The sequence below is a fragment of the Balaenoptera borealis genome (assembly GCF_965194805.1).
Source record: "Balaenoptera borealis genome assembly, chromosome: 2".
Lineage (NCBI taxonomy): Eukaryota > Metazoa > Chordata > Mammalia > Artiodactyla > Balaenopteridae > Balaenoptera > Balaenoptera borealis.
This window is the reverse complement of record NC_138867.1, coordinates 175,661,873-175,684,356: the sequence shown is the minus strand read 5'-3', so window position 1 is coordinate 175,684,356 and position 22,484 is coordinate 175,661,873. Positions and strand designations below refer to the sequence as shown.

At 59.2% G+C, this 22,484-nt stretch overlaps 1 protein-coding gene across 6 annotated transcripts in view; it reads right to left on the bottom strand.

The window, feature by feature from the left end:
• NFIX (nuclear factor I X) overlaps positions 1–22,484 on the bottom strand; it is a 96,864-nt gene that overhangs the window by 18,645 nt on the left and 55,735 nt on the right. For all 6 annotated transcript variants that reach the window (XM_082379792.1, XM_082379793.1, XM_082379796.1 and 3 more), the window contains 4 exons: positions 4,300–4,362; positions 3,881–3,955; positions 3,370–3,490; positions 2,067–2,203 (listed from right to left, as the gene is read on the bottom strand). In XM_082379792.1, the coding sequence (XP_082235918.1) occupies positions 2,067–2,203; positions 3,370–3,490; positions 3,881–3,955; positions 4,300–4,362 (396 nt within the window). The remainder of the gene's footprint in view (positions 1–2,066; positions 2,204–3,369; positions 3,491–3,880; positions 3,956–4,299; positions 4,363–22,484) is intronic.

The following is a 22,484-nucleotide window of genomic DNA, read 5'->3' as shown; positions in this document are numbered from 1 at the left end:
CTCCCGTCCTCAGCTGAGCCTTGAGGCTGTGCCCAGGCTGGGAGGGATAAGGTGAAGTCAGGGCAGATATCCAGAGCCGCCATCATTGGGACACAAGTTGAATCGGTTTGGGTGGGGTGTGTGTGTGTGTTGGGTGGCGGGGGGTTGGGGGGGAGGCTTCAGAACACAGAAATAAGAGCTGTCTTAACCACAGAGGGAAGAGGCGGGGAAAGGGTGAGCTCCCAGCCGCCAGCAGAGGTGTTATCTGGCAGCAGCTGTGTGCCACCTGATAGCTGGCACGGTGGGGGGAGCGCCTCCACCAGCTGTGCACAGCTGTCACCATGGCCGCACAGTGCCTCCCCAGCTGTTCCCAGTCCTGCAGCTGGGCTGCTTAATTGGTGACTTGTCCCAGAGCAGGAAAACAGCACAGGGTTGGTGGGAGGAGGGGATGAGTACAGAGGAAAAGGGGGGAAGGCGAGGGGGCTGGGGGTGCTGCAAGGAGGATGCTGGGGCCGTGCGTGGCAAGGCTGCTGGAAGGAGCGGAAATGGCAGGCTCGACAGCAGGCAGCCAAGAAAGGAGAGACAGGGAACCGCGGAGGGGAGGGCTCCTCGGGAACCAGGTCTGCGCAGAGGGACCTGGGGGCCCATGCCTCAGGAGCCAGCAGTGGACGTGGCCCTCAAGGCACACCGGTCCTGGAGGAAACACTTCACGGAGGCCCTAGCTGGGGAGTCTTCGGGGCCTTCTCAACCCCTTCTTTCTGCACCTCCAGAGGTTCCCCCCAGGGAAGCATCTGTGCTGTGCTGGCCCGGGCCCCCGCTGGCCACCACACCCTGGGAGGGGCACCCAGAGCCGTGCCGGAGCGCTGTCCGGCACAGGTGAACCCTGCTGGTGGTCTAACCCTCTCCCTCAGCCCAAGGCCTGGAGGTGAGTCCTCTCTTCCTCCCAGGTTGCTGAGAGCAGAAGCCAGAGGTTGCATCTGGGGCAGCAGGAAAGCAGAAGCACCCCCTTGCCCTTTAGTCTTGCTTCTCCCCCAGCCCTGGCCCCTGCCCATCCACCTGGCCCTTCCCAGTAGGGGGACATCTGGAAAATACCAAGCAAAACACCATCAGGTAGACCCTCATCTTCCTGCGTCAGAGAACAAGGCCCCTGTCCCCAGGCCTGACCGACGCAGACACACCTCATGCGCATCCCGTACACAGAGGCCTGCACTACCTGCTCCCAAGACACCCATACTTTGAGGACACACACAGGCTGCACCAACAATGTGTCCGGCACAAGCGTCCTGCAGGCAGCCTCCTTATACACACCTGTGCAATACATACACGCACACAGCCCCCCTCTATCCCACCTGGGCTCTCCAGGTGTGCCCACACCTCCTGTCAAGACTGGAGGTGAAGGTGGGCGTATTCACCAGCAAGGGTGTGGTCAGAGAGGACTGGGAGGCCTGAAAACAATTCTGCTCCCTCTTTACCAGGCTCTGCTCCTCTCTGTGAAGGTGGGCCCTTTAGACCAGCGGTCCTCAACCTAGGAAGGTCCTGTCCCCTCCCAGGGGACATTCAGCAATGTCCGGAGACATTTTCGGTCATCACACCTGCTGAGGAGGTTTGCTACTGGCATCTAGTGGGTGGAGGTCAGGGCCGTTGCTCGACACCCTACAGGGCACAAAATGGCCCCGTTACAGAGAATACCGCGGCCCCAAATGTCAAGAGAGCCCAGTTTGAGAAATGGCTTTAAAAAACCATGAAGACCGCAGAACTGAGGCAACCTCTCTAAAGAAATCCCAAGAGAAGGAGGATGAGGGGGCTCTGAGGAGGAGGCCACGCCCCCCTGCAGGGCACCAGAGGCTCAGCGTCGGGGCCTCTGCTTTCCTTCTGCCACATCTGGGGGCCCTACTGCCCACTCAGGAACAACCCAGCTGCTCGCCTCTGCTCTCCTGGTCCGCCCTCCTCTGGAAGATCAGGAGGTGAAAAGACAGGCAGTGCCACCAACAGCAGGAGGAACGGTGGGAGGTTTGCCAGGTAAACTGAGGGGGAAGAGGAGGCTCCATGCTGCCCCTGCTCCAGGTCGGGCCTCGTGGCGCCCATACCTGCATCCACATCGTTGGGCCACCCGCTGGACTGGCTGCTGCCAGCTGCTGGGGAGCGGCCTGTGCCAGGATAGAAGACGTCGTCGACAGGGCTCTCCATCTCGCTGTCATCGATGGACTTGGGGCGCTTGGTGGTGCTGGGGAAGGAGGAAAGGGGTCAGGTGGGCCAAGGACGAGCTGAGGTACCGGTACTCAGGCCGAGGAAGCCTGCACTGACAGTCTTCCGCGTGGGGGGTGGGGGCCCGCTGTCGGCAGGGCTTCAGGGCACTCGCTGTGTGCCCACCCCCCAAGGCCAGACCGAGAGCCCCTTGGGCCCAGCCCACCCACTCCTCCTCCTTGAGCCCCTTCTCAGTCACAATACCATCCATCAACTACGGAGCTGCCCAAGTCAAAGAAGTGGGCAAAACCCTCAGCTGCTTCCTCAGCCCCACCTTCTACTTCCCATCAGCTCCCACGGCTAGGGCGAGGCGTGTGAGGCACTGGCCAGGGACAAGAACACCAGGGGGTGACACAAAACTCAGTCATCGTGACATTATGTTATTTTATATTAAAATATGATTAAACATGAAAACATCATAACATTTTAATGCAATATCCTAACATATCAAAATGAATGCCTAAACCTCACAATGAACCAAAATGTCCAAGGTTTTTTTTAAAAAGGGACAGTATCCCACCTTGCCCTGCGTGACTGGCCCTGACCAGGGCCTACTATATCTACCTCCCAAATATCTCTCAACTCCATCTCTCCCTCTCAGGCCAATCCCCCATCTGACTCAGGCCCTCCTCCCCTCCGACCTGCTGGGATAGCCTCTAGCTTCTTCCAGAAGTACTTTCTAGAACACATATCCCCAGCATCTTCTACTTAAAACCCGTCAGTGGACTGTAAGCCCTAAACACCCTCCTCTGGCCTCTGAAGTCCTCCGTGGGATAGTCCCGCCAGCCCGCCCAGCCTTGGCCAGGTTGAAGGCTGCTCTCTCTACCTGGAGCGTCCACCCCATGCCTGTACCAGACCCCTGGGCTCAAATGTCGCATCCCCAAGAGAGGGGCCTTCTCCAGTGCCCACAGGGAGCACCTTCTAGGCAAAGCCATGCCTTGTTTGAGTTTGTGTCCCCAAGGCCGAGTGCCTGTGTCAGCACAAAGCAGGAAGCTCAGGGGTTGGGGAACACAGTGAGCCCCAGCTCTGGAGCCAGTGCCCTCAACAAAGGATGACGTTCTGAAGCACCCAGGCCACAGTGGTACGGCTGCCCAAAGCGCCTGAGATGCCTGGGGGGCTGGGGGAAGGCCGGGGTGCGGGGCTCACCTGGTGGAAGGAGGGGAGGTGATGGACCGCCGCCCCAGGGTCACCTGGTTTATATTGTAGTAGCTGGGACTCTCCAGGTCTGCCAGCGAGAAGTTGGGCCCTGATGCTGTCGCAACAGGAGCTGGGAAGAAGGGAGAGTGTGATGAGGTGTGGAAAGTGTGGGCGCCTGTTTTGTTGCCATGAGCAGCTCCCCATGAAGCCCTGGGGTGAGTTCACTGTGAAGGCTGCTGAGGAAACCTCCTCCTGGCCGGAGGTTGTTGGGAAGAGTCCTTGGTTACGATTTTTTTTCCTCCAAAGCAATGGAGGTTAGAGGTGGGGCTCTCTGGACGCCTCCATTCCACCCAGCCCCGTGCCATTGAGGCCGAGAGTGTCCCAGGAAACCTGTCTGCCCCCTCCCCAACCAAGACCCCATCAGTGGGGGGGCTACGTGGGGTCCAAGTCCCACCGCTTCCCCCCCCCCCCCCCCCCCGATCCCTGCTGACTCAGCCCTGGCCCAGAAGGAAGGACTCACTCTGTGATACTCTCACCAGCTCCGTCACATTCCAGACCCCGGAAGTCACAAAACAGTCCTGGAAACTTAAGTGCCCTGAGGAGGGAAAAGGGCAAGTGAGTGAGTGGAGGCAAGGCCAGGAGGGGATGTCTGCCTGTTTCCCCAAAGCTCTCCCCACCCTCAACTTGCTCCATCCCATGCCCCATGTCCCAGCCCCAGGCTGGCCCTCAGGGGTCTCAGATCTCCCTGGAAGTTAGGGTGTGCTACCGATGAGTGCCCTCCCCCTCTGAATAGCAGCCCAAGTTCAACAGCCGAGTGAAGGGGAATGGCAGGGGCAGGCCTGCCCTGGCCGGGGAGAGCAGAGAAGGGTGTGGGGAGGACGTGGTGGGCACAGCAGGCCAGGGAGGCTGGGTATAGGCAAGGGGGCAGGGGGCACTGACCGTTGGGCAGTGGTTTGATGTCCGCATCTCCTTGCTGGTTTGAACTATCTGATTGTCCGGATTCTGCAGGAGACACAAAGGGTGGGGATGGGTCAAAACCAAAGTGCTCCACAAACACCAGGCAAGCCGCTGCCCCTCAGCCTTATAAACACCTTCACTCCCCTTCCCTCCCTGAGCAGCCCAAGGAGACCAGGGAGAGGAGGAACTGCTACCGCCGTGGTGGTGGGGCTATCCTGGGTTCTGCAGGGTGTCTGGCAGCATCTCTAGCCTCCACCCCCCACTAGATGCCAGTAGCACCCCAGTTGTGACAACCAAAACTCCGGTCTCCAAGCACTGCCTGATGTGCCCTGGGGGCAAGTTGCCCACGAGTGAACGCACTGGCTGAGAGTCAGGGCAAGGAGGTGCCCAGGGGAGAAGCCAGCGACTGTCTCTTTGCACAGCTGGGATGGACCCAAGGGCCCCCCATTCTCTACCCAGCTCAAGCTCCAGAGGAGCAGCCCCTTCCCTCCCTTCATTAATTAGAGCCGTTCCCGTCTGCCCACGCCGCCCCCACCTCACCTTTATGCTTACGGGCAGTGCCTGGCAACACGGGGCGGGGGGCGGGGGGGTTGCCTTGACGCTGTCGCCTGCTCTGTGCCAGCCTGTCTGGGCTGTCTCATGCCCCAGTGCCACAGCTGCTCGGAGGGAGCCCCGAGACAAGGGCCCATTGTGCGGTGGGAGCTCACAGAGGGCTGGGGGCAGGGTGGAGTGTGTGTGTGAATATTTTGCTGAGCTTGGGAAAGCCCCCCGCCCCTGCCCCCCAGGTCCTCAAAGCTTTGTGTGCCAGGGGCACAACGGGGACCTCCAGAATGCTTGCCTGGGCACGACAGCTGGTGAGAGGGTGGCAGAGGGGGGCCAGGGCAGGTTGTGGGGCAGGGGAAAGGCAGGCATTGGGTAAAGAATCAGCTTCTCACAGGGGGACCACAGGGGGTGGCCTCAGGAAACCGGGCCCTGGTACTGGCCAGGGCTTTGCCCGACTCTTTGGAGTAACCCTGCCTCCACCACCCTCGCCCACCACCTCACAATCAGCCGGCTCACCAGGGTGTCCATCCTCCACTGGCCTCACAGTTGAGCTGCTCACGTTGGGGAGTGACCAGCAAGGAGGTTCCTGAAGAGTGACATGGGCCCGAGAGATAGAAGTGGGGGGACCCTGCAGCCACTTGGGAAGGAAGGAAGAGCCCTGGGTGCTGGGGCTGGTGGGCAGAAGAGTTAGTAGCCTTTTCAGAGCCCAGGTCCTACTGCGGCTCGACCAAGTTCCTGGCCTCCTGCCTCACTGGGGCCGGTGGGAAAAAAAACAGACTGCCCCCAGGATGGTTTCAGCCTCCACTTTCCCCATCCTTTATCTCGTTTCACTTTTTTTTTTTTTTAATTCTAAAAAATACAGTAGTAATAAATCTAGTCACAAATCAAGAAAATGGAGCTTTCTAAGTGCTAACAGGGCCCCTTACCCCCTTGTGTTTGGGGCGTGTCCTTCCACACCTCCCTCTGCACGCACCCCTGCGGTGTGTTTAGGGGTGGCGAATCCCACGCCAGGCCACTTCTTTGCTAGTGGCACTCTGCTCTGGAGCGAGCCCACAGGACTTCCTCCCACGCTCCTGGGAGGGCAACCTCTCTGTGGATGTGAGTTTTCCTGTTCCTCTCTCACCTCAGCTCATTCCCGACTCTCTGGGTCTGAGTCAAGCCCCAGCCGGTGCAGGAGGGGGCAGGCAAGGGGACTGAGGCAGTAGGCAGCCCACCTGAGGGCCTCCTTGGACCGGGGCCCTGAGCCTGATGTCGCTCAGGGCCGTCCTTTCCCAGATTCGTAGCTCAGGAAGAGCACAGCTGCAGCACCTGCGCGTAGAGCCCGGCGAGGGGCACACAGTCAAGGCTTTGCTGCCGAGGGGTCCCTGCTATTGACCGCACCTGTCCCAGGACCAACGCAGTCCCCACGGAGCCCTCCGGGCCAGAGACAGCGGAGTAGCAGGAAATGGACGAGGCTACTCAACGAGACAGGTCCCGCCTCTTCCAAAATGGCCAGGTGGAGACAGAAAGCCGCACGCATGCGCACACCCAGCCCAGGGACAGAAAGACGAGAGAACCCGACAAAGAGATGGAGGTGGGCCAGCGACAGAGGCAGAGACAAATGGGGCTCCAGGAGAGCGCGACAGACAGGAAATCCTTCTAAACCAGGACACTGCCCTGAAACATTACTGCTGCTATTACTATTATCTCCATGTAAGGGAGAAAGCAGGAGTGAGGATCCGGCGCAGGCAAGGCCCGCTGCCACGCGCCTGCGGGCGGTGCTCCGGGCGCTGCTGGCAGCCATTTTAGCCCTTGGCAGCCATCTTACGGCTGGCGGCCCCAGCCAGCATCCCCGCAATGCCACCGCCGCCGGCCCCACGGCACGCTCAGCTCAGCTCCAGGACAAAAGGCAGAGACACTAGAAATCTGGACCCGGGCTCAGAGGCACGAGAGCCAGCCCTGCAGCAGGGGCAGCTGTGGCCGGGGCCCCACCATCCCGCTCAGGCAGCACCCCCTTCACCCTCCAGGCCGATGCCAAGTGCAACGGACAGGGAGGGCCGAGGCTAGGGCCCACTCAACGTGGCTGAGGCCCCCCACGGGCCATCCGCAGGCCCAGGGCCCTCAGACAGTGTACCGAGTAAAGCCCTGCCCCGACGAGGTGACGGGGTCCTCGGGACAGTAAGGGGCATGATGGGGGCAGGCCCTTGTCCACCCAGGTAGCTTGGGGGGCACACCTTGGGCAGACAGGGGAAGGGGGCTGCCAGGAGCCCGGTCAGTGGCTGCAGGGCCCAGAGAGGCCACTGGGACTGTGGCGGGCAGGCTTCTGGGGAGGGCAAGGAGATGCCCTCCCCACCCAGAGGCGGGAGGCAGCCTGGCCAGCTTTCTTAAACGAGGCGCCCTCTGGGGAGCTGTGCCCTCCGGTCTAGGGCCAGGGGATCAGGAGCTGCACCCCAGGCTGGCACATCAGGGAGCATGGCACCCCAGCGCCTGAGTCCTTTCCCTGTCTGGGCTCCCTAGGGAAGGAAGGGGATAACCCCAGGCCTCGGGACAGAAGAAGGCAGGCCCCTTTAGGACACCCCTCCCCAGGCCCCGCCTCATGGCTGCTTGGCTTTTATCTAGCAGAATGGGGCTTATCAGAGCCACCAGCTGAACAAACACACAAATCCACGGTTAGTGAGAGAAAACCCTCTGCCTGAACTCTTTATCTCCTGTTCGCAGGCCCCACGCGCTGCCCCCTGCCAACGGCCCAGGAGGAGCCCTGACTGCTGTGCGGTGAGGGATCCTCTCTCTGCCGCCCCCCCTTCTCGCCTTGCCCGGCCCAGCACGGGGTGGCTCTCCCCTGGCAGTCCCTACCGGGCGGCCTTGCATCAGTGAGCTCCTGCCACATGGGAGCCCCCCTCCAGTGTCTGATTTCTCACTGGGGACAATGGGCCAGCTGGTGGCCTGTGGGCCAGTGGAGGGGCAGGGAAAGTGTTGGCTGGCACAAGGCGGGCAGGTGCCCGGCTCCATTTTTATCCTTTCCCGCCCGGCCCACGCCTCTGAGGCTGTCGCTCTGATTCCCCAGCCTTCTAGGGCCATGTCCCCCTGGCAACTTTTCCAGCCTTGGCTTTCTCTCCGGCCTAGTTACCAGAGCAGTAGGGACCCTGACCACACAGCCCCAGTTCAGGGCCACCCTGACTAAACCCCAACCCCCATGCCTGCACCCCTCTTCGGGGACTAAGGCTGCCTTCACCTTCTGGAGAGATTGGAGATGGGACAGAGGGACCAAAGGCACAGCTACCGCCCTCCAGTCCTGAGACAACATTTTCCTTCATCCTGGTGCTCAGAACCAGAGTGCCTTCCGTGCTCTAATCTTCCTTCCCATCCAGCCCATCAAACGCAGCTTCCTCAAAACCAAGTGCGGCCACTTTGTCTGACGATGGATGCCTGGGCGTGCGGGCATCAGGCCCTTGCCGGGTCCAGGTCTGGGGATGAAGAGAATTTTGGAAGCCACAGCTCGTCCCTGATGCTGCCAGGGTGGAAGGGGTGTGTTCAGGCTGGCTCGTGTCACACGTGAGAGCACGCTCTGCTCTTTTCCTCTCAGGATTGGGGCTACGCATGCAATCCACACCTCCGAGGCAGCGGCCTCGCCCGCCAGCCTGCGGTGCCTCAGGGCTCAGACCACTGCAGAGGCTTCCGGAAGGGAGGACTGTGCAGGGGCAGGTGACGCGTCTGCACTCGTTCTAGTTGTGGGCCCAAGCAGGCTCCGCAGAGCGAGGCTCTGAAATGGGATTTGGCTCACGGGTCCAGGGCTGCTCTCCATTCATCCCCACACGTCATCCGTCACCCACCCTGGGTCAACGTCTGTGGACTGCAGGCCTTGTGCAGCACCCAGACCTGGGCCAGGCTCAGCCAAAGGATGGCAGCGTGGGACCCTCCCTTCCTCAGGGTTCCTCCATCTCTCCTGGAACAGCCACAAAGCCCCCGAAATACTGTTTTTCTCCCCCCTCCACCAGCTCTACTCATTCTCTACCTCTTCTCAGTTCTTGAAGCCTCCCTACTTTATCCAGCTCTTCGCCTTTCCCTCTGGAATCCTATTTCTGGTCTCATTTTGCTCTGTTTTGGCTCCATGCCCCTCTCTCTGTCCTTCCTTCTCCTTCACTTTCCCTCTCTTGGGCCCCCTTTCCTCTCCCAATCCTGCCTGTTTGCACAAGTGTGTGTGTGTGTGTGCACGCGCACGCGCACGTGTGTGCACACGTGCGTGTGTTTCCGAGAGGGCTCTGCCTCTTCATCAGAGCTCTAGAGGGGAAGCTCCAGCAGCCAGAAGGAGCCCAGAATCGCACATAAACCCCAACTGACAGCATGTTTTTAATATATATATATTTCCAGCCATAGACAGGGAGATATTTATGGCTCCTACTAGGTGAGGGAGGAATTCCTGCTCACTGCAGCAAATGCTCTGCCTCGGCTCCTACCCGAAACAAATTCTCTCCGAGAAAGGGGCCACATGTAATTCACCGGCTGGCTGCCCCCACGCACATCAAAGATTGAGTGCGTTTTTCGGGGGCTGAGAGGGGCGCGCAGGCCCAGCTCAACCACGCCCGCACGTGCGTACCCAGGCACGTGTACGCACTAGGGCGGACACTTGCTATGCACCCAGACACACACATACACACACTTAGAGATGCCACCAGCCACTTCATGCTGTCCAGCAGGGGTGGGGTGAGATGGTGTGTCCAGAGCTGTGGTCAGCATGCTCAACGCTAAGAGGAACGCCCTTCAGCTCTGTTCAGACCATTGGCCTTTGAGGGCTGGGGAGACCAGCCCTTGGGGTGTGCCCGCCCTTCCCCTCCCCTGGCCCTCGCCAAGTCTGAAGTTCGAGAAGCAGGTGAGGGTGTGCTCTGTTCTGGGGGTGCCATACTCTGAACGGCCAATTTGGGAGCTGATCCCTAGCCCTACTCAGTGTGGTATGCCCCCACCACCACCACCACACACACCTTCTCTGCAATTCAGGAGCATCCAGGGCATGAGAAACCCAATCTCAAGGGGAGCCAAAGGCCTGGCCTGCAGCAATCAGAGCTGGAGAATGTAACTATTGTGCTTCTTGAAACCCAAGTCCGAGAATCTGAGACACCCTGAGGAGGGGAGCGGCAGACGGATGGGGGGCTAGGGGAACGGGTCACAGAGGGGTTCTCCCTGTCTCTGCAAACAGGAGACCCAAGACCGAGGAAGTCCTTGAGAATGCAGGGCAGCCAGAGGACAGAAGGGGGCTGGGCTTGGCCTGGACCAGGCCCAGGGGGCTTCTAGATCTTCCCCTCCTTCCCTCCACTCTCTACACCACCTCCATGAGCCAGCATGTATGCGCACAGGGCATGGGGCCATCCTGAGGTTTTTCCCTCCTCTGTCATCCCTAGACCCCCCCATGGCTGGAGACAGAAGCGTGATCAGGAAGCACAGCTCTGAAGCTGTGGGTGGGGTGTGGGCAGGGGCAAGGCGGGGAGACGTGTCACTCCCCCCCATCACCCTCCTCTATTCTCTCCTTTCCCCTCCCCTCATGGATCCAAAGGGGCTCAAGCCCTTGACTTGAGTCACCTGTTGGGGGGAAGAGGAGATGAGTGACAGCGAAGAGAAAGAGACCAAGTTACAACCTCGACACACATGTGGTCTAGATCTGCTCTGGCTGTCCCTGGGGCCTAGGTTCAAGGAAGGCCATTGGGGGTGGGGGTGGGGGATGGGGACAGCAGATCAGGCCGCAGGGATCTGGCAGGCCAGGGGCAGCCGCATCAAGATGGGACATTCCACTCTTGGTCCCTGACCCCGACCGTACTGCCTTTTCCACCTCAACACACCCTGCCTCCATGGCGGCTACCTGGGGTCCCCTGGGGAGCAAGGGCCAAGTCTGGCTACAGCAGGGCTCATGGCCTGGCAGTGAAGCTGTGGGAAGGGAAGAGAAGGCAAGTCCATGGGCTTATCTGGTGCCCAGAGGACGAGCAGAGTGGGGTCTGAAGGCTGGGCTCAGGCAAGCAGCTCCAAGCCCCCCAACCTGCTCCCTGGTGTGAGCTGCTCAGTGTTCTCTGCCCTGCACCTGCCAGGAGAACCTTTGTTAGCACTGCCCCCAGACCAGGGAGAACTAGAGATGGGGCCTGGGCACTGAAGCCTGGGGGAACTTGGTGCCCAGCTGCTCATCCCTAAGGGATGACAGATAATGGCCAGCAAAGGAGAGAGGAGGGACATACCCCGGTGCAGAGCAAAGCACCCAGCACGTTGATGGAGGGAAAGAGCCCAGGCCCATCAGCCTGTCAGCTGCCTCTCCAAGCCCAGCCCAGTAGTTAACGAATGAGACCCCCACCTACAGCAGCACTAGGAGTTGCAGGTGGGCCTGCAGGCTCCTCCTGGGTCTGCCCTTTGCAGGGGACCCACCACTGTCCCCAGCACCTCAGATATCAGTGCTCCGTGGCTGTCTGCAGACTGAACGGGCAGACCCAGGGCCGGGCAGTAACACCATCCTGGATGTTCCAGAGATGCCCAGGGGCTAGGAGGTCCCATCAGAGCAGAATTCACACCAGCGAGGGAATGAAGGTGAGACAGCCACTACTGCAAAGGGAGGGACCTGTGGTGAGACAAAGGGAGGCAGGTGCCCTTGGCCCCAGGCCTGCCTCTGCCTCCACCCTGAGCCTGCCCTTGGCCCACCCAGGGAGGTACCCTTCGTTTGGACTCTGTGCCCACTAAGGACCCCAGCTCAGAGGGAAAAGGGGGGGGGGGCACACCAAGGGCAAGGGGAGGGAGGAGGTGGGCAGCCAGCAACAGTGGAAAGGGGCTACCCTGAGTTCACACCCATGCTCTAGAACCTACCGGCCCAGTGACTTTGGCCAAGTTCTGAACTGTTTCCTCGTCTGTAAAATGGAGATACCGCCTGCCCCCTAGGGTTCCTGGGCGAGGAATAAATGAAAAAACAGGGATAAGGTGCTTAGTCCAGGGCCCAGCTCATAGTAGGGGTTCCATAAATGTCAGCTGTCCTTCCCCTGGGATCACCGATTCCCTTCACCCCCCCCCTCAGCTAAAGCTCCACCCCTCCTTCTGGGCTCAGCTCAAATGCCACCTCTGTGGGGAAGCGGTGGCTAACCTCAGCTCCCCTCCCATAGGAGTTCATATTCTTTATGATACCCCAAGTACACCCTAGATGATAGTTTTTGGTGTCTCACCCCAGAGACCACCACCAGCGAGCAGAGGGGTTCCCTCAAGACCTGGCCCATTACCATCTGCAAAGAGAGGCAGAGAGGTTTCTCTGGAAATAAAAGGCAGAGCAGAACGCCTTCTACAGGTGCATCCCTCCCCAAATCCAGCAGCCACAGTAAATGGTCTCAGGACAGTCACGACTTTGGAAACAGTAGGGGAGAGGCAGGGAAAGGAAAGGCCTGAAGATGGGCAAGCTAACAGGAGAGGGGAGAGAGGCTTGTGCCCCTGGATTCTGAGGGTGCTGAGCACAAGGCCCCGCCCATCCTAGCTCAGCGCTGGGCATACAGAGAGCTGAGGACACCAGGAGCACAGGTACCGCCGCACAAGCGGCTGGGTGACTCTCCTGGCAACACAGGCCAGTGCCACGACTCAGCCGGCAGCTGGAGCCAACATTTCCAAGAAGGCCTGGGGCCAGAAGTCATGTGATGGTGGGGCCCAGAAAAGTGGCCCCCAGGCCCTGAAGGTTCTGTTCCCTCCCAACCTGATGGATAGAAACTGATAGTGGAGAACGCCCTCCACACTCCACAAACCAAGAAAAGACAGGGACCCGGCAGAGAGGGCATATCCAGGTTAGGGGCCTGCAGAGCTGCTCCCCTAACCCTGTCCACTCTATTTCCAGTGCTGCCCTTTCTGGCCCTTAGAGCCATCCAGGCCAGGCCTGGCCAGACAACTGCCCCCACCCCAGCTGCTCTTAGGACTATTAATAGTGTCCCTACCTCCCAGGGCCAAGCGTCACCTTCCCCCCAACCCCTAAATACACTTGCCCTTGGTCTAACTATTTGTAAAGGGACAGAGTCCTCTGGGTGCTAATGCCAACTTGGGATGAGAAAGGGGAGGCAAAGGCTCTGGAGGCCACTTGAGGGACATTCCTGAGACAAGCAGGAATTTAAGGGAAGGAGGGAAGAAGGCAGTGAACCCACGAGCAAGAGAATGACAAAAACACAAAATTAAAACTAAAAGAGAGAGACAGAGAGGGAGGGGCCAAGACAGAAAATCAGTCAAAGCAAAGTGGTTCAAAGAAAGAATACAGAAAGAACCAGAGGGACTTCCCCGGGGGTCCAGTGGTTAAGACTCCGCACTTCCACTGGGGAACTAAGATCCCGCATGCCGTGAGGTGCGGCAAAAAAAAAAAAAAAAAAGAAAGGAAAGAAAAAGAAAGAATCAGAGAAGTGAAGTAGAACATTATAGGAGAGGCAGGGAAAGGGGAGAAAGCAGAGAGAGAAAGAAAAAGCAAAGGAGGAAATGATGCATTAAAAAACAAAAACAGAAAGGGAGAAAACTTTCCTAAAAATACTCAGGAGTGGCTTCACGAGCACAACTTTCTGGTCTGCATCTAGCTGCCAGCATCCCTCTGTAGGGTGCTCGGCAAAGCGAGGGACTGGGCAGACTCCATGCCAAGGAACCCCTACCCACCCACTCTCACAGTGTTCTGGGTAAGGGAGGAGATGCAGAGAAGGAATAACTGACCAGGAAAAGAAGGTGGGAAAATCGGATCCCCGGGATCAGGAAATTCACTCTCAGTCCCGGGAAGGGGAAGGCCCCCACACTTGGAGCCTCCTCACCGATTGCAAAGGGAGCCAGGCAGGACAGAGGACGGTGGAAATGGGGAAGCATCAGGGCCCCGTGGCCTCCCTGCGCTCCAGGTTCTCTCTCTCTTTCTGACTGTGAGCAGAGTTCTGCCCCCACCTGCCACCCACTGTCCCCTTTCCTTGGGAGAATCCATCCAGGAACCCTGGGGGCCTGGAGAAGAAGAACCCACCTACCTCCATTCTCCTTTGGGGAAGCAGAAGCGGACAGAGGCCATGTGCCTCTCATCCTCAGGTGCTCTAACTTCCTCAGCCTCCTAAGAGCACCTGGTACCCAGGCTGGTAACCCTAAAGGAGGCTCCTCTACCAGGGACTTGCCTTGTGGAGGGAGTCAGACTTGGGCTCATGGAAGAGCAACAAACACAAATGCATGCCATAATCAAATGTCTAATTGGAGAGCTTCTGCTTGGAGGATAGAAGCTGAGCAGCCCTTCTTTCAAATCCCACCCATACTGGGAACCTCTAGCTGGCCAGGGCTGGGGGAATAGGAGACTCTGGCTCTGGACAGCTTGAGAGACCTAAGGACCTGGCCAGCAGATCTCCTAGGCTGGTGGTTCCTGGCCAGGAGTGCCCCACCAGACCATCAGTCCCTTGGGGTCAAGGCTTATCAGCGTTTAGTTCATTACTCTCTCCTCCACACCTGGAAGTGCAGTTTGAGTGGATAAAAAGACTCTGAAGAAAGCCTTCTAGATCCTTCTTCCAACCGTGGCTACAAAGACCACCCAGGAGACAGAAATGTCAGCTAGCTGGCACCTTCCCACTCCTGAGAGAACATCTTTCCTGAAGACCCAAACCTCGACACTCATACCCAAGGAATTGATTTGGAAAGCCCAGAACCACTAATACTCCTGCAAAGCCCAACTGGGCCTGGATGCAGGATTGGACACTTCGGCCTTCATGCCCGATGACTGGACTGACCAGAGGAAGGAACAAGAGTCTCCCCATGAAGGTGAGGGCAGGGGAGCACTCTTGCAGGCCTGCTGCACTCCCCATCGTGGAGGCCTTAAGGCAGCCACTGTCCAGAGCTGCCCAGACGAAACATGAGGAAATTGGGACTTTGATTGCAAATCTCCAACTCCCAGCCCTGAGAGCCCAGGCTGGGCCGAATGGGTGGGCAGGCAGGTGACCTCCCTGGGGGGCTGAGATGGCTCTCTGGCTGCTGGAAGGAGCCCTGGGCTTGGAATCAGGAGCCTGGGGTCCAAATCCTAGACCTGCTGCTATTCGGCACCCAGCATGTCTCCCGGGCCTCCTCTCCCTCTCTGTGCAACACAACCCCAGGCTTATCTCAGAGGGCACGGGGAGACGCGAGCAGGAATTTTGACAGTGAATGAAACGGGAAGATTTTTATACACTATAAAGTGCCAAGCACACATAAGGAGCTATTGATAGGGTAAAGGGGGCAGCTTCTGGGACTATATTTCAGGGTTGCCGTGGTCTTGAGGAGCAGCAGAAGGGCATCTTCCAGAAGCCCAAATTTGCACAGAGTTCAGAGGCTGGCGTAGGAGGCAGCTACCCAGACTCAGGGCTGGGACAATTCAAGCCCCTAAAGGGACAAAATGACATCGATCCTACAGAATGGCAGGTGCCAAATTCCCCACTCACAATGCTCTGAAGTACCGAAAGTGTCTTCCCAGGGCGGTGGGGCTCAGGGGCCCGCACCCCCGAGAGCGGTGTGCTGCACTCCCTGACTCGGCGGCTAGGTGGCACAGCGAGTTAACACTAGCTGCCCTCCGCAGGCTGCGGCGGGGGCGGAGGCGGCGAACTTGCGCGCAGTCCGCCCTGGGCTCTGGGGGCCTGGGTTCCCCCTGCACAGCCACAGAGTCCGAGCTGGAACGAGGAGGACACGGCCAGGCTCCGGCCACTCGGACCCAGGGTTGTGCTGCCTGAGGCCGCAGCTCTGGTCGCTGCCGCTGCCAAGCACATCCCGTGATGTGATAGGAGGGCCGAGCTTCCCGTTCTCATTGATTAGGAACAGCTTGCGGTGCGGGGGCCGGATGCAAGGGGGCCGGGGCATGGGCGAGTGAGGAGAAGCGGTGGGGGGCGGGGGGAGGACTGCCAGGTGCATGGCTGGGAGAGGTAATCCAACGAGCTCAGGCCCACCCTGCGCAGCCGCCACGCCACCGCAGCTGAGTCCCGGCCTGCCTCCCCCAGAGCGGGGCTGCCCTGCATGTGGGCGGGTCTGCGGCCGCGTGACCCCCAACACGCCCACGACGCCCCCACCTTTTGGCAGCACAGACGTGCCTCTGCGCTTGATAAACGCTTGAAGAGGAAGATTCCTTTCTTTCTTTTTTTTCCACCCCTCAAAAAGTGAAAAATGGAGACTAAAAGTCAGAGATCAGGAACCAAAAAGAGGGATAGAAATGAAGAAAAAAAAAAAAAAAAAAAACCCACAGGCCAGTGCTCTCTGCAGCGGTGGCAGCAGTCGGGCAGGCACACCCTCCCAGGGCAGGCGTGGAGAAAGGCTCCTTTGTTCCGCAGGGAGGTTAGCCGAGGTGAGGCCCGCCCCGCCCCCTCCCCCCTGACCCTAGGCTGCGCAGATCGCTTCTCAGGGCCCCCGGACTGGGCCCAGCTGCTTCTCCGGCCCCCCAGCCCTTCTCCCAGCCCTCCTGCCAGCCAGCGGAACAGCCCAGCAGCCGGCGAAGGACTGCTCCCTACCCTCTGCCTTGCCCAAGCACCAAGAGCCACACATGTGGGGCTGGGCTCCTCCCGTGGGCCCCCTGGATACCCTTGCTGCCAGCCACTAACAGCTTGCCCAGGCTGCTCTTTAACTGTGGGGTTTCGGGGGCAGATTCTGCACACAGCAGGACCCCCGCAAAGGCATGGGGAAAGACGGTGACACATCCTAGGAGATGGTGCCCCGGGAGGCACAGGCTGACTGACCATGCCCCTCTTGCCCACAGTGAGGCTCCAGGGCATCTCCTGTACCCATTCCAGATACGGGCCCTTTCCCAACACCCTCAGGCTCTGGAAAAGGGGTGGCTCGCGCAGGGCTTCCTCAAAGCGAGGTCTGGGCTCTGGTGCTGGGATCGCCCTCAGCTGAGAGGCAGGGCCTGAGTTCACTCCATCTGTTCCCTAAGGAGGTGCCAGAGTGGGGTCACAAAGGGGGGCTAAGAACAGGCCCACCCCCCCAGAGCCTGCCAAAGGAGAGACTGCAGAGGGGGTGGGCAGGGGTGGGAAGGGAGAGGTATTGAAAAGCATCCCTTTTGCTCTGCAGCACATCCCAACCCCCATACCCCCTAATGGCTCAAGTTGGACAGGGGACCCGAGGGATGGTAGTACTGTGTGCCCTCCACCGGCACCCCCACCCTGTCGATTAAGGCTCCTAGCCACTCCAGCAGGGATGCAGGCTCCCCAGAGCCGTCGGACCTTTCAAGCAGCGCTTGATGGCTTTACACTTGGCCAAGAAGTTTCCAGCCAGCGGCACTCTCCAGCTCCCACCCCATCCACAGCAGCAGAAAACCCGGGATGAGGGCCTGGCAGGATCGTTCTGCTCTAGTCCCCTGGCTTCAGGTTGAGGGGTACCTGCTCCACAGGAGGCCCTGGCCTCCTACCAGCAGTATTGGAAGACAAGGTGGTGAGAGAAGGGAGGAGGAGTGAGGTGTTGCTGACCTTGCCCTTCCCAGGTGGGGAAGTGGGGGAAGGAGAGAGGGGAGAGGGGCAGCAGCAGCTGGAATCGCAGGGAGCCTGAACCATCCTGTACGGCACTGAAACTGCTGGAAGAAGCTGCAGCTCAGATACACGATGTCCTGCCAAACCCCAGTCCTTTAATTCAATTAAGCACGGGACAGACTTCCCAGATTTTTCTGTGTGTTCGAGAGCATGTGAAAAACCTAATGTGTTGAATCCTGGGAGCTATAAGCTTGTGTGCATGTGCGCACACATGTGGATGTGTGAATCCTGATGGTGGGGGAGGAAGATGAGAGGATGCAAATGTTGAGGGGCAGGACAGGGGTGGGGCAGAATGGCTCAGGGGAAGAGTGAGAGTACCTAAATCTTTTTGGAGGGCCAAACTCCAGACCAGGGTTCTCAACCCCCACCCAATGGACCATTCTCTGTGGTGGAGCCATCCTGGGCAATAGTAGGATGCGAGCATCTCTGGCCTCTGCCCACTAGATGCCAGCAGCATCATGCCCCCTCATTTGGGACAGCCCAAAATGCCTCCGCCGTTGCCAAACCCCCCCTGAGGGCAGAATCAACCCTGGTGGAACCCACTGCTCTGGGGCACCAGATGAAAACCATGGTTTGTGTATTTACTACCGGCACTTTGCCTCACCTCTCCCCCTTTGGGCTTAACTCCCAGGGTGCTTGGCTTCCCAAGTGTCTCGGGTATGGCTCTCTTTTCCTGAGCCATTCTCCCTACCTTACCCATCTGGCCAGAGGAGGTCTAGAGCTACTCAGACTCAGCGATGGTTTTATAAAGCTCCGAGTGCTAGGAAGTGTGGCGGTGGAGGAGGCCCTTGGACAGGGAAAGTGAAAGCTCAGAGCATTTAAAAGTCACGAGCCTGAGGTCATGCCTGGGTCCAGAAAGAAGCCTGAGCTCTACATCGCTGGGAGCAAAGCCCACAGGAGAGATGGGGACTTGCTTGAGTACAGACCCCTGGAAAGGTACCCTGCTCAGCCCCTGGAGGCCAGTGAAAGTCGTGCACAACTCTAGCCATCAGACTACCCTCCTGCTTGGGGGCTCCAGAGAAGCAGGAGTTTAGGTGTCCCCAGCTAAACCCCAACCCAGGCCAATCCCCCTCCCCTGTTCCTGGGGTCACCTGTAGCTGTCCTGGTGGGGGTGGGGGGACCCAGTTCCAGCAGCCCTTCTCCCCTCAGGGCCAGGGAGCTTGCCTCTTTCCCTGGCCCTCCAGGAGCCCTGAACAGCCCCCTTCTGGGAGCAGAGCCAAAAAGATGGAAGAAGGATGTTTATAAGCTGCTAAAAGGGAAAAGGAAAAAAGTGGGAGGCGGGGCAGAGAGGCCTAGGCTTCCAGGTAGTGTGGACTGGGGCCTCGGTGGGGAGGGAGTGATGCCACCTTCCCCAGGGATCATGACATCGGGCTAACCGGCTAACTGGTGAGGTGGCGCCCCCTGCCCTTCCTCACTGGGCCACAACAGGGCCTAACAGCGTGCACACGCAGGGGTCTCTCACCCCACAGTGGCCTGCCTGCCAAATGATGGTTTCTTGACACTCTTTATCCTGACGCATAGGACTCTGAGACACTACTGGTTTTAGCTTGTCCCCCTGCTCAGCCTGGGAAGGGCAGAGCTAGGGAAAGGTGCAGGGCCCTGGGGATCCCTGGCTGGGGGTGTGGTGACAGGAGCCCGGCTTGGTGGGAGCGAAAGCCAAGTCCCCAGCTCATAGGGCTCGGCACACAGCTAATGGGAGGCTGGCAGTGGCAAATTGTTGTTTACTTTTAATTAAGTAAACAATGTCAGCTTTCCACCTCCTCCCCTGCCATCCCAGCCAGTAATTTGGGGGATGACAATGGGGTTGTTTCCTTCCTCCTGCCTTCTTCCCTCCCTCCAAGCACTCCTGCTCGTGCCCTGCTCTGCACAGCACAACCACTGCAACTTGCTAGTGCCGGGTGAGGCCCCACGGGATGGGGGTAGGGTGTAAGAAGGTCCAGGCTGACCCGCTGCCTGCTGGGCCCAGTGGGTGGCAGGTTCTACCTCATGGGGCGTGTTTCCACCGTCAGGTTCTCTGGAGGGCGGCAAGAGGAGCCTTGTCCTTAGAATCTCTAAGCATGTCAGCTGTAGCCCATTCTCCCTCTGCTCCCTCCCCACACCGTCCTCCTCCCTAACCACCATCTCTAAAATCCAGAAAATGGGTGATCCAGAGTCTCTGATGGAAACAGCGGCAGAGACCAAAATGCGGTGAGGAAGAGACTTTTCCAGAAATTGGATAGGTCTCCCTCACGAGTAACCACCAGGTGGAACCTTCTGGTCTACTCAGGCAGAACAGGGTCAGGCCCGAGGTCGGTCATCCTCTGGGGCCAGATCTCACTTAGCCAACTGGCCGCTGGGCAGTGGGTACCAGCTTTTCTCGAAGCAAGGCCATGGCTTCATGGCCCTGGTTTCTGCTCTTCCCGTTGTGAAATTCTTAACTTTTGAACAAGAGGCCTTGCGTTTTCATTCTGCACTGGGCCTTACAAATTCTATGGGTGGTTCTGCTCAAAGGCCTAAGTGAGTGAGGAAAAGGAAGAAAAAAGAAAGCTAAGACAGCCTTGGCCTTTCACTGACTGGGTCCCCTGGCCTGGGGTGCAGGCACTGGGCTCCCCTAAGTGAACAGGCAGGCCAGAGGGGCCGAACCCTGAGTCTCTGGGGGAGGCTGGATTTCAAATGACTCCACTTGGGTAGACAGACAGGCACACCGGCATTTATGTGGAAACAAAATGCTCCTCACATCCTTTCTCAGGAAGACTGTAAATGGGCCCACCTCTTCAAGGGCGCTCCACAAATGCAATGGCAGAACTGAGCAGGAAGCAGAGGATGGGAATCTCTTAGTCCCCTCTCCCGCCTCTGCCTCCTGAGGATCAAGCATTCAGGTCCTGAGCCAAGCCGGGCCTTGGAGCTCACTCTCGTCCCCTCCTCCCTGAGAGGCAGAAGACTCTCTCCGAGGTGTTGGGGGCTGGGGGGCTGAGTCGTGTGCAAGCCCTGCTCCTCCCCCTGCCCCGGACTGCTCCCCCACCTCCTTCCGAAGGGTGGGACTGCGGGCGGTGGAGTTGGCTGGGGCTGGATGCAATTTCAGCCACAGAGCAGGGCTCCCTGGCTGGAAGCAATTTTCTCATTAGGACCCCAGGCCTGCCTGCACGTTGGTTCTCAGCCCTCACTCCCCTCCTGCGAAACCACACCCCACAGGCCTCCCCACAGACCACTCACACGCACAGAGAACCACACGTGTGCAAGTCAGAGGGACGATAGTGGGGTCAGCGCAGTAGGGGTGCAGGAGAGAGGTACTGGCACAAAGCCCCTGCAGGGGAGGCCCATGGAGAGGTCAGGGCTCCTCCCGAGGCTCCTAGCCACCCGCTGCCTGCCGCCTGTTTCAGGCTCCCACACACAGACAGCTGGCCCCTCCTCGCCTGCCTCAGGGAGTGAGGATCCCAGACCCTAGGACCGAGAGAGAGGAGGCTGGGGGTCCTTGAGCCTGAGGGCTGGCCTCACACAACACTCCCGATTGCCCAGCCATCTTGCCAGCCCATCCCCTTCTTGCTCATCTGGCTGGGGGCAAGCAGATGGGCTGTTGGGAAGCAGACACCCTCCCCCAGCCCCAAGGCTGTGCAGAGTAAAGGGTGGTCTTTACGAGAAGGAGGGGGGAACTGAGGCCCTGTGAGGGGCGGCTCCACGCTCTCGCTCCTCAGACACATGTGGTTGGACTTAAAAAGCTATTAGGGAGCGAGGCGCTGGCGGGAGTGTGGCCGGCCCTCGCACCAGAGGCGGGGAGGGGAGGGCAGATGCCGAGGTGGTGAGCTCAGCACCTCCCACTCCCTCCCCGGCAGGGCCCCCGGACTCCAGGAGAACTCAGGGGACCCTCACTCAGCAGGAGAGTGGGGCGAGCCCTGTGGGGGGTGGTGCGGGGAGGGCAGGCAGGCTGCCGGGCCTGGGTCCGGGCAGAGATTCCGGGAAGCGCTGCTATCTGAAGGCTCGAGGCCTTGGAGAGCAACCTCCGGGGGCAGGGGGAAGGCGGGGGTTGTGCCAGGGCTTGCCTGGGGCTCAGGAGGGCACAGACAGGTTCTCGGCCTTACTTCAGCTTTCTTGGGGTGACAGCTGGCTGGAGGTCTCCTGTGTGTTTGGCAGGGCCGGGGAGGGGCGATTATTAGGGGAGCAGGAGAGAGAGGGAAGGGAAAAGCGAGCCCCACCCATCACGAGGCCAGAAAGAACCGACGGAAAGTTCCCTAGAGCTGCCAGCTTGTAAAAAGCTTCTTTTCTTTCCAAATTATGAACATTTTTTAACGACGGGGGTTGCGGGGGGGGGGGGAGAAAACTCAGAGCAGCAATCTAGGACTTCATTAGGACCGTGTGTGACCATGAGTGACTGGTGACTGAAGGTGACGGGTGTGTATTTGCTCAGTTTCCAAAGAGTTCTACTCCAAAAGCCCAGCCAACACTACCTGGGGCTCCCAGCCCCACCCCGCTCCTCGGTCCCCTTATTTTCAGAGATCTAACTCCCCCTGCCCCATGCCTAACTCAAAGAGGGCTGCTGTTACAGGTGGTTGCCAGGATGGGCAAGGGGCAGAGAGAGCGGAACCAGGCCTGGGATTGGCGAGTCACTTGCTAAAGACCCAGCTCCATCCTTTAGGAGGAGAACTCCCTGGGGTGCTGGCGTTAGCACCCCAGGAGTAGGCTTTAGGCTCTGGGTCCACCATAGGACTGTAGAGAAATGCCCCCCCTAAGGCTCTTGAGATCCTTGGACCTCTTCAGCCATCCCCTGAGGTCACTGACAGCCCCCCAGCCCCACAGGGTGCAGTGCAGAAGTGGGGAGCTCAAGTTACACAGTGCCTCCGCTGTGTGGCAGGCAGGACCTGGGTGTTTCGGAGGCATTTAATCTGCCTGACAGCCCCATGGGGTGGCTGTTATTTTCCCCAGTTTTAAAGATGAGAGTATCAAGGTTCAGTGGAACCAACTGAGATCAGCCAGAGCCTGAATGGGTGGAATCGCCACAGGCCTGGTGGCAGAGCTGCCAGGGCTCTTCCTTCTCGGCCCAGATCTGTTGACGGGAGGCATGGGAGCCGTGAGGGGACCCCAGGCAGGGCAGAAGAGAGGAGACTGCTCTGAGCCCCCGAGGAGTTGGGCTGGTGGGGGAGGAGCTGACCACGGAGCTGGTGCCGGGATCTTGCTCAGGAAACACGCAAAGAATGCAGCTGG